Source organism: Erinaceus europaeus, chromosome 11, assembly GCF_950295315.1.
Source record: "Erinaceus europaeus chromosome 11, mEriEur2.1, whole genome shotgun sequence".
NCBI lineage: Eukaryota > Metazoa > Chordata > Mammalia > Eulipotyphla > Erinaceidae > Erinaceus > Erinaceus europaeus.
Genome location: NC_080172.1, coordinates 32,800,931 through 32,813,217, shown reverse-complemented (window position 1 = coordinate 32,813,217; position 12,287 = coordinate 32,800,931). Strand labels below are relative to the sequence as shown.

The 12,287-nt window shown below is 35.1% G+C and overlaps 1 protein-coding gene across 6 annotated transcripts in view; it reads right to left on the bottom strand.

Annotated features, from left to right (window-relative positions):
* The window catches only part of FER (FER tyrosine kinase), a 351,355-nt gene that overhangs the window by 248,317 nt on the left and 90,751 nt on the right, over nucleotides 1–12,287 (bottom strand). For 5 of the 6 annotated variants that reach the window (XM_060201250.1, XM_060201251.1, XM_060201249.1 and 2 more), the window contains 2 exons: nucleotides 9,493–9,630; nucleotides 8,821–8,940 (listed from right to left, as the gene is read on the bottom strand). In XM_060201250.1, the coding sequence (XP_060057233.1) occupies nucleotides 8,821–8,940; nucleotides 9,493–9,630 (258 nt within the window). Of the gene's footprint in view, nucleotides 1–7,346; nucleotides 7,548–8,820; nucleotides 8,941–9,492; nucleotides 9,631–12,287 lie in introns of those variants that run through there. The other variant, XM_060201253.1, reaches the window with a different exon arrangement.

Genomic DNA, 12,287 nt, shown 5'->3' with positions numbered 1-12,287 from the left:
CACCGACGGACCACCAGTTGAACAGTTTTGATACCACCTGCTGACATAGCAAAAATCTGGGAAAGCACTTGAAATCATTTGCCTTGTTTTTTTTAATTAACTAATGATATAGCTCCCAGAGCTCTCAATTTTTCAAGCAAATTCTCAACTGAAAGGCTAACAGTCATAAGCAACTTGGTTTTTCTTTTTCTTTCTTTCTTTTTTTACTCTGGATGTATATACTCTGTTACTGCAATGAAACACTAATTAATTCACCATTACTAAATGACTCTTGTTTGCTTGGCTAACAAATGATTCGCCAAGATACTCATTTTTATTGCTTACTCATTTCCATTTTTTATTTTTCTAGAGAAAGTCATCTGTGATAAGATATTTTGTTTTTAACTGTGACAAGTGCTCCTCTGCAAGTTGTTAATAATGAGGTAAGTGTTTAGTCTGGTAATGTCAACTTAGCTTGTTTTATTTCAACATAATCACAATGTCATTGCATAATAAACAAAATGCCTTGCTAGCTAACTCAATAACAAAGTCATCTATACTCTGTCCTTGCACAGTGTAATATTCAAAATCTATTCTCTCTTATTTTCTTGTTTTGACATGATATGCATGGGCTGTTTATAAAAAGTGATTACAATGCTGCAGTACAGGAGCACACAAAATATTGTTAATTATCTGTAGTGTACCAAAGCAATATGAAGTGATAAGACTGCCACATGCTTATTAGGTCACAATTGCTCAGCTCAGCCACTGTGCCAGGAAATTACCCATTGGCAAGTTTTTTAAAAAGTGAGTGTGACTATATTCCAATAAAATTTACTACAGTGCTGTGACATTTAAATTTCAAATAGTTTTCAAGGGCCTCAAAACAGGATTCTTCTTTTGATTTCTTTTAAACTATTTAAAACTGTAAAAGATCCATCAATACTACTCTTGAGTCTTTACCCAAAGGATACACAAACACTAATTTGAAGAGATATATGCATCCCTATGTTCATAACTGCATTGTTCGCAATTGCCAAAGAGTGAAAAAAAGCCTAAATGCCCACTGACATATAACTGAGTAAAGAAGTTGTGGGCTATGTATACCATGGAACACTACTCTACAATATATATATAATGTTCTCTGAGACAAAATGGTTAGAACTGAGGGTGATTACACTTAGTGAAATAAAATAAGTAAAGTGATGAAAGACAACTACCAGAGTGTTTCACTTGAAATATGGAATCCAGAGAACTGATGCTTGTGAACTTAAAAAAAAAAAAAAAAAGTGTTGCATGTAGTATGGAAAATATACCCTATAATCTCACAATCTTCAAAACTGCTATCAATCACAAGTAAAAAATGACTTGGGGGTGGGGGGAGGTGGGCTGGGTGGTGGTACAACCAGTTACGCACATATGTGCAAGGATCCAGATTCAAGCCTCTGTTCCCCATGTGTAGAGTAGGGAAGCAGGACTACAGTTGTCTTTCTCTTTCCCTTAACATCTCCCCCTCCTTTTTCAATTTCTCTCTATCCTATCCCATAAAAATAAACAAATAAATAAATGTTTTAAAAGAATAAAAAATGGCCACCAGGAGTGGTAAACTTGTAGTGCCAGCACCAAGCCCCATAAATAACCATGGTGGCAATAAAATAATAATAATAATAATAGTTGGAATAAAACTGTAAACAACACTCATAGCTCATAGACTACACAAAAATAATGACAAGCTGGACTAGACCTACATGTTATAGCTTACTACTCATATCCTGAAGAATCCAAGAGAATGACTCTTTTTGTTTTGGTTTGGTTTGCTTTGTAACCAGAACACTGCTCAGTTCTGGCTTCTGGTGGAGTCATGCACTGAACCTGGGAGCTTGGAATCTCAGGCATGAAAGTATTTTGTAATAGCCATTATACTATCTCCCTAGCACTCAAAAAAATTTTTTTCCATATAAAGAATCAGCATTCTCTAATTAGGAAATCCTATTTACATTCCATTTTTTAAAATCAAGCATTTTATGATTTTAAACTATTTAAAACCATACTAAAAAATGGAGCCTAGGACTGGGTTTTAGTTTAGAATTCAAAACTGCACACTTTGCACAATCTCCTGGAATTGAAATATATCTTCTACTGATAGTGAAGTCTTTTTTAATAAAGAGGTATGTTGAAACTAGAAAACTGAGTCAACAGAAGAACTAAGTAGGGCTACAACACTAATTCTTCTTTTGGCAAACATGTTAGTCCTCACATTATTTCACGACTATTTGCTATTGATTTTCCTTACTTTTTCCTTTCTCACATTATGCCATTGTGCTGGTTCTTAACTCTGTGTACCCTGTGCCAAAAACTGCAATATAATACAAAGCAGGGCCAGTAAGATAGCTCACCTTAGAAGACACTTGCTTTACCATGTGCACAACCCTGGTTCCAATCATCAGGCCCCTGTGGCAGGAGAGAGAAGCTTATGTCCTATACTGTCTCTCCTTGTCTCTCTTTCTAACTAAAAGAGACAACCCAGAGTGATGAAGCACCAGTGGCAACACAAAGAAACAGACTACAAACTGCAGCCTCATCTATCCAAGCAACCAAAACCCACATAATGACTAATATGTCAATTTCAATTTTTTAAACCTTGATATTTTCAGGTGATTTTGATAAGCAAAATGACTGAGCATCAAATTATTCAATCAAACAGCAATTAGATGAGAGGAAACATTTGCATATGTAATCTTAATAAACCTAAGTTTCACACCTGAAGGTAATATTACCTAAACATATGTGTGGTGAAACCTGAATGCTCTCAGATGCAATGCTATAAATTAACAGAGCATGAGAAACTGCCCTATACCAAATCATGATCTCCCAGGAAAAAAAAAAAGGAAAAGTAGCAGTAAATGGAAATAATCCTATAAATAAATGGCATGACTCTTCTACTCTTCTGTGTTAATATACCTTTACAAATAAAGTTGGTAGTTATAATGGGAGTATGATTTAAAAAAAAAGTTTTGAGGGGACCAGGTGGTGGAGCATCAGTACAGTGCACATTACCATGTATGAAGACCTGCGTTCCTCCCAGTTCCCACGTGCAGTGGGGAAGCATGAATAGTGGAGCAGTAATGCAGGTCTGTTCTCTCTCTCTCTCTCTCCCTCCTTCCCTCCTTTTCTCCCTCCCTCTCTCTCTTCCTCTCCTTCTCTCCCCCCTTCTCTCTCTCCCCCTCCCTCCTTCTCTCCCACACCCCACCCTCTCTCCCTTCCTCTATTAAAAGAGGGGGGGAAGTAGAAGAAAAAAAAAAATCCCTACTATGAATGGCAGCCACCAAGCCCCAGTGAAAACCATAATGATAGGAAGAGAAGTCTTGTGACTTGTATTTTGGTATGGACATGCACTAACTATTATTTACTATTATAGCATTATATTTCCATCAAGCCAAAAAAGGTGTGCAGGTAACAACACTGAATAATCTTGTTTTGGACATAAATACTAGTTGAATAATAATTTCAGAACCTCTCATATTTATTTGAGAAAACACAACAAAATATAATAAATGATTCTCACTCCCAAATTAATACCTTTCACAGAAAATATGGCCACCACACAATTAGACAAACATAATGAAATACAGAACAAAGACAGAAAGAAAAAAAGTTCCTCAACTTCTCTTAACATTACTTTATAAAAAATTAGAAATCTTAGGTGATATTAACTGATAAAAAAATATAGATTTCAAGAATGCACAGGTCATAAGAGAATTACCATTTTCAAACAGCTTTTGAGTTTTGTTCTAAAACAATATAAGGCAAAGTGTTACTTATGTAGTGTTGGTTTACAAGACTATATGTTTTGAAGTACAATTTCACACCTCTTCAAAATAAGTGTTACCAAATAACATCTACCACTAAAGCACCAAAATCCCACCACTACCCCATACCCTATCCCACTGAAGTCAAAAAATTTAGTTTCATTTGACTATTCCTTTGCTTGTTTACCTACTCCATATAAATGATATCATTTTGTACTTTTCTTTTACAGAAGTTCTTTTAGAATTTCTTTTTATTTAACAGGACAGAGTGGAAACTGAGAGAAAGGAGGAGTCAAAGAGGGAAAAAGAGAGATACTCCCTCTTTGAAGGTGAGAACCAGAGGTTTGAATCTGAGGCCTGGTGCCTAATAGCATGTGTGCTCAACCATGAGTGTTACCATCTGGCCTCCATTTTAGTATTTCTTCTTTCCCTGACTTAGTGGTGAGAAGTTCCTTTAATTACTGTCCTTATGAAAAGGACTTCACTTCTCCTTCAAATCTGAGAAATAATCTAGTCAGGGAGAATATTCTTGATTGTAAGTCTTGAAATACATATTTATCGGAGGCCCAGCAGTAGCACAGAGTGTTAAATGCACAAGGTAAGGCTCCGGGCTCTAGCCCTGGCTCCCCATCTGCAGGGAGGAAGACAAACTCACAAGCGGTGAAGCAGGTCTGCAGGTGTCTCTCCCCCACTCTGTCTTTCCCTCCTCTCTTGATTTCTCTCTGTCCTATCCAACAACAACAATAGAAATATCAATAATAACAACAAGGGCAACAAAAATGGGAAAAATGGCCTCCAGAAGCAGTGAATTTGTAGTGTAGGCACCCAGCCCCAGCTATAACCCTGGAGGCAAAAAAAAAAAAAAAAAAGGAAAGAAAAGAGAAAGAGAAAGAAAGAAATACATAATATCATTCTTCTGGCCTTTATAGTTTTGGGTGAAAAATCAAAAGATAGTCTTATGGTATCTAGTTACCTTGTAACTAACTTTTTGCTTCTCTCAATATGCTGGTAGGAGTCTATATTTAAATCATTGCTATTTCCATTATAATCTATTTTGGTATCCATTTGTTTGGATTTATTTTGCTTGAAACTCTTGAGGTTTCCCGGATCTGAGTATTTATCTCATTCTTTAATTTGGGCATATTCTTGGTTATTATTTATTTAAATAAGAAGGTTGTCCCTTTCTTTCCTCATGGAATCCCTAACATATAATTATTGCTCTGCTTGATGTTGTTTCACAGCTGTTTTATCTTAATTTGTCTTGGGTTTTTCTGTTGTTGGTGGTTTGTTTTTTTGTACTTTTTTCTGGTCTTTTTTGACAACTGTTTCCTCTACCATATCCTCAAACTCACTGAATGAATCCCCTCAACTGTGTGTGTGTGTGTGTGTGTGTGTGTGTGTGTGTGTGTGGTGTGTGTGTGTAATTGTATGTATGGTTTTTGTTGTTTTGTGTTGTTTTTCTATTTTTTGCTCAGCTAATGTATTCTTTAGTTCTACTATTTCTTTTGGGGCTTTTTTAATCAGATTTTCTCTGACCTTGTTGAAGTTCTTTCCAGTACTCTTCTCATTTCCATAATTATCCTTAGGAACGTTGTTCTGAAGTCATCTTTGGGAAATTACATATCTCTGCTGCATTTGGAGAGATTTTTGTCTTTATTCATCAGTGCAGGTTATTTCCTCTACCTTTCTGACAAGTTTGGGGTTCCAGGAATACCCATACTGGGAAGGTAGGGGCTATCTGCCTGAGCAAACCTGGACAGTAATCAAAGGAAGAAGGTTGGGATGGCTTCATCATCCCTAGGCTGTCACAGGTTGGTTCATGTGTAAAAGGAAGTTAGAGTCTTAGTACCAGATTGTGACAGAGTAGTCCTAGGTTGAAGGCTGTCACCAGACAAGGGAGCATTGCAAGCATAGGAATCTCTTGTTTCCCTTGCTTTGGGAGTGTCACAGGATGCTCTCTGGCTGTGTCTGGCTTAGAGTCAGGGGCAGAAGGAAAACCTGTATCAGTTTGTCTGGCAGGAGTTAGAACTGCTGACTATTGCTTCACATTTCTCAGGTAGAGCAACAACTTATTAAGGGCAGGTAGAGCTCTCCCCCTGAAACGTATTCCAGGGTTTCTTACTTTGAAGACTGAATTCTAACATGATATGCATCAGCCCTGCACTTAAAGTTTTTAATGGTCATCAAGAAGGTTGTTGTGAAGACTCCTACCTAATTCTAGCATTATAAGATCATAAGACTGGTGTGTACAACCTGCTCCCCAGAGTAATATTCCATGTCTTAGAAATCATTTTCCAAATGTAACTTTCTGTCATTTCTTTGTCTCTTCACTTTGTGGAAGCTGCACTTTTGTCCCATGCTGTGAAAGCTTGTTCAACTGGGCTTTAGGTCTATTTCTGTGTAGGTTGTTTCATGTTTTAGTAGCTTTTCAGGCATTGTGGAAGGAAGAAAATACAGAATTCTACCTATTGAACCATATAAGCTCCTGTCTCATACTGTTAGAAACAAATGCTTGGTGAAATGATGAGGAACTAACATAGAAGAAAAAATAAATAGTGGACATCCTGCAAAGAGTTGTGCTAATAACAAAACAGAAATAAGATCACTGATAACGCTATATTTAACTGTACCTGCCCACCATATCTATATGCTCTCATTACAAGATAACACATGTTGGGAGTCTGAGAGTAGTTTGCTGATATCTATCACAGGGAGATGAGAAATTATATTCATGTATCAACAACTATACTGTAAGCCAATAACTCCTCCCATAAAGTGACTAATATGTATGTATAATATATACTTATATATGTATATATATTTGTGACAGGATATAGTGGGGAATATGGTAGAAAGATAATACTACTACTTATTCTATAAAGAATGTTATATCACCTGATTTTAGTCTTGATTATGTCATATTTCCATATAAGCATATACATAAGCTTACCTTATCCCATTTAAAACAAAAAAATAATAGATATAGTATATATAAACAAGAAACTATTTAATCAATCCTTTATTATGAGTATTTCTGGTGCTTCTCATGTTTTGCCAAAGTGAAAGGACATTATAAGAGTTCTCTAGTCTTTTATCTCTATCCAAATAATAGTGTACATATACATATATATGATTTCTTAGCAACTCTAACTCATATGTAACTATACAAATGAGAAATTTATCCTACAAATTGTTTAAAACTTGCAATTCCATTTCTGTATACTAAACTTAATAATTAATGAAGACAGCATGATATATATATATATATAGCAATATATATATATATATAATGTATATATATACATTATAGCTAACCTCATATTGTATTTTGGAAATAAAATTTTTCCAGATCCCAAATATTTCTATAGCACCCTGAAAAACTTGGGCATTATATTTAGAGTCTTTTAGATTTATCCCAAGAAGTAACAAAAAATATGTAATAAAAAAGAATACTGAAAATGAACTATTTCCCAGGATGTATTCTAGTCTATAACAGTTCAGTGTATTCATATGTGTAGTCTTTATAACAATACTATGAGATCAATAACATTTGCCATTTTAGAAAAGTGAGGTATAAACTGATTAAACAGTGTTTTGTTTCAGAAATATAACTGATAGTTCTATCAGGAATTCAGACTCAGTAAACCCACTTTGTGATGCTTATGCAGATGTTTCTGCATACTTGCAGGTTAAAGTCCTAGATGTACACTTTAAAGAAGCATGATTTATGACCATAGCAAGTTTCCTTTTCATTATACTCTGAAAAGAAATAAAAGAAATTATACTTTGGTCACAAAATCTTTTAAACTATGTAAGTTTATACCAGGTTGCTATTTTTAATTTTACTGAATAACACTCCAATATATCTTTATGTTGACTCTTTCTTAGTGTTTATTAAAAACAAATTGAACAAGAAAATAATTTCAGTACTTCACTAAAAAGTTAAAAAAAAAATAAGAAAAATAAAATTGTCACTACACAAGAATTCTGTGCCATTATATCAAATCTACTGTAGAGCAGTTTCTCAAATTTGGCATTACTGATATTTTTGGTAGGCAATTTTCTCTTATAAAAGACTATCCTGTGTGCAGTAGGGTAGTAAGTGGCAATAATGGTCTCTACCCACTGGGTACCATGACATCTTCCACCTTATAAAGAAAAGTCATCAGACACTGTCACATGACTATGAGGCACAAAATCACCAAAATAAAGAACTATGAACTTGGAAGAAAACAAAAACAAACAAACAAAATTAGAGCCAAACTGCAACTGTCTCTAAGATTCTGTGAGAATTCTAAAGTGCATGTGTGTTTGTACTGGAGGGGGTGGTATGAGGGAGGAACATAGAACTTTGGTGATGGGTGTGATGTAGAGCCATATCCCTGTTATAAACCACTATTATGCCACTAACAGAAGCTTTGAGAGAAAAACTAATAGTTTTAGAGCTAGCTGACATTAAACAGTTCATCTAAAGTCAAAGTGAAACTCCTGCGGAGGACTTCAAAAATTAGAAAAAGATTTAAGCATTCCAGTATGGACAGTAGAAAAAAAAAATTTAATGGGAATTGCAACACATTCGCATGCCTCCCACTCTTGTCACCAATAATTTAACATAATCACTAAATCTTTATAATTTACAGTTAATTCAATAAAGCATTTTGTTCTTTCAATCCCATATGACCAATGTTATACACATCAAATCTCTTTCAAAGAAGTTCAAAGATTCTAGCATCTACGTAACAATTTGTAATATGAAAATGTTACTAACTGGTAGAAAAGAGATTATCTGATTAAATTTGATGAAAATTCTCTTAAAAAGATTTAATGAGAGAGAGAGAGAACACCAAAGCAGTTTTCCAACACAGATGGTGCCAGGGATCAAATCTGGGGTTTCATGCACACAGATGCATGTATTCTACCACTGAGCTACGTTTCCAGGTGGAGATTTTTGACTAAGTCAGTTGATTGTTCCTAGAGACCAACCAACATAGCATGTTCAATGTCAAAGAGAAAATTATTTTTAAGTACTTACATCACTTGCAAACTTTCTGCTGTTAAATTATTCCACATGATTTCATTTGCCTGAAGATTTTCATTTTCTTCTAGTAAGGAAGTATCAAATTCAATTTCTTGATCTTTAGCAGCTGTTGTTCTAGTAAAATACACCAAATAACTTTGATAAATATGAATATATTTATACATCTTAGTAGACACCAAGGCAGAATAGTTGCACTTACTCAAAATTATATCAACAAAGTAAACACAAACAGAATAAATTAAATTATACTCTAGGTATCAAGATCTATTTATGTAATTTGAGTACTAGTCTTCCCATATATAGAATATGAATATTAGCAATTTATATATTTAACAATTACAAAGATATAAAATAATATGATCGATGGACAGAAAAGTAATAAACATATAAAATTTAAAATAATTACAAAATCATAATAGCATTATTCTATAAATACTAAAAAAGAACACAGAGATATATGGGTTTAATCAATGATATAGTAACAACTGAAAAATCCACAGAGAATTGTATAAATCAAATAGTGATCAAGAACTTTAAAATTAAGTAAAAGCAGACAAATTATTCTGAAATACATCCCAACAGGTTCTTGTATAGTTCCTATTTTAATTTGGTTAAATACTATACAGTGGAATACTGTCATACTAGAAGTATGAAAGTTATACACACCTGTAAACATCTATGAAATTACTGTATTCTGTGCTAGGGTCTATCTGGTCAACAGACGTTTCAATTTCTTTATGAACATTCACTATTTCCTCTGTAACAAGACTGGTTATCTGGCTGTACTCATCAAATATGCTTTTTCTAAAAAGCAAAAATAAAATTTCACATTACAGTCTTACCAAGATAAACAGGTTTAAAGGATCAGGAACAATAAACATTAAAAAATGCAACCTCAACACCTACAGATGATGTTTACAAGCACCACTGTATTTCAGACACCTGGATGCAAAGTGAAGGACTAATTTCTGTATGATTAATATTTTAAATTGATAACAGAAGACAATTGAAAATTATCGAGAATAAAGTACTCTAGAATAAGGTCAAGTCTTGTGTTTTTAATACTCCTTTCACAGTCTTTCACTTCCATACATAGCATACCTCTTGATTCTCTCTCCTCTCATTTCTGTCCCTCTGCTCCTTCTATATATACTTAAGAGTTCAACTGGTTCTACAATTTCAGTGACATCTAAATCTCTTTACCTCACTTCCAGTTAATAGTAAAAGAGGGTCATGAAAATTAGTGGTCTTTTCCAATAAGTGCAAAAGGAAAAGTTATTCTATTGGAAAGATCTGATCCCCAACTTGTAAAGTCCATGATGTGCTGGAAAAATACACAATTGGTCTTACTGATCTCAAATGAATAGACAGACAAACATAGCTTGGATATGCCCAATCCAAATAAGTCACAAGTTTGTTGTTCTTTTCCAAAATCATCACTCATTTAAAAAACAAACAAACAAACAAACAAACAAAAACTCAGGGACAGAAAGGGGGCCCAGTGGCATGCTTTTTTTTTTTTTTTTTTTTTTTACTGTTTTTATTTATTGGACAGAGACAGGCAGAAATTGAGAGGGAAGGGGCTGATAGAGAGGAAGAGAGAAAGAGACACCGGGGCTGATAGAGAGGAAGAGAGAAAGAGACACCTGCAGCCCTGCTTCACGAATACTTGTGAAGCTTTACCCCAGCAGGTGGGGACCAGGGGTCTAACCTGGGTCCTTTCGCATTGTAACATGTGTGATCAACCAGGTGCGCCACCACCCGGGCTCCCCAGTGGCATAGTCTTGCACATGTGAGGCCCTGGATTCAATTACAAGCATCACATGAGAACAGTAAAAACAAAATCATTAGAACTCTGTGAATAGTGAAGTGCCTCTTTTTGCTCTCTCTTCTTGTCTATCTTCATTTCATAAAAATAAATAAAAACAAAAATCTACCTTATGAAGTAATCTATCCATTATTTTAAAATGCAAAATATTGCTTCATTAAAAAAATAAAATTTAAGATGCTTTAGGAAATGATAGTTAGAAATGCTGACAGAACAACACCCATGTTCAGCGGAAAAACAATTAAAGAAGCCAGAACTGGGAGTCGGGCAGTAGCACAGCGGGTTAAGCGCATGTGGCGCAAAGCTCAAGGGCCGCGTAAGATTCACGGTTCGAGCCCCCGGCTCCTCAACTGCAGGGTAAGTCACTGCACAGGCGGTGAAGCAGGTCTACAGGTGTCTGTCTTTCTCTCCCCCTCTCTGTCTTCCCCTCCTCTCTCCATTCCTCTGTCCTATACAACATGGACGACATCAATAACAATAATAACTACAACAATAAAATAACAAGGGCAACAAAAAGGGAATATTTTAAAATTTTTTTAAATAAATAAATAAACAAATAAGAAATGCTGACAGAAGTCACCTGACAGAAGCAAAACAAAAGTGGTAAACAGAACCCCCCCCCAAAAAAAAAAGGTGTCTTGTCATAGCTCTGAGGGACAGGTGAACTGATATCGATAAACTGTTCAAATTTACTGTCAGTGCTTTGCCAGCAGGTAGCATGCTGAAGCAGAATTGGGAAAATAAGACAGTGTCAGACTCATATCTACATCTTATTTCTGTTCACTTGACCATTTGAAATAATGAGGACTGTTTATAACCCTTTAAATTATGTTCTAAGAAGAATTTTGACAAGAAGGAGGGCCCATAAGATATAAAAGGCAGAAAAATCTGAAAACTTTGTATTCTAACTTTTGCTTCTCTAGTCCACCACTTCTACCTAAATAAATGACTCCTAAAACCAAAACATACAAAAAAAAATGAACAGAGAGCAGTTGATAAGAGTAATAACATTTGTCTTTTGCTCATTCAAACAGCAATAAATTAGCATCACTTCCTCTTGGCAAAATTTGATATGACTAGACTTGGCATTCGATGGCACTGGGTAGCAGGCCTTCATGCAGCCTCAGAGAGATGTGGAGTAATTTAGTGAAGACTTGGTAAATATATTTCGCATTATTATCTCATAAATGACAGTACTGGTGACATTAGTGTAAATAAAATCTACCTATATACAGTAATACAATAAGTGGTTATGATTATCTATATTCATTTTTTTCCTTTTTTTAAATTTTATATTTATTTATTCCCTTTTGTTGTCCTTGTTGTTTTATTGTTGTAGTTATTATTGATGTCATCATTGTTGGATAGGACAGAGAGAAATGGAGAGAGGAGGGGAAGACAGACACCTACAGACCTGCTTCACCGCCTGTGAAGCGACTCCCCTGCAGGTGGGGAGCCGGGGGCTCGAACCAGGATCCTTATGCTGGTCCTTGCACTTTGTGCCACATGCGCTTAACCCGCTGTGCTACCACCCGATTCCCTGTCTATATTCATTTTTAAGACAAAGGGAGAAGTCTCTTGATGCTATACGACATGGATTCAATTTCACCACCTTGCATGGATTTTTAAATGC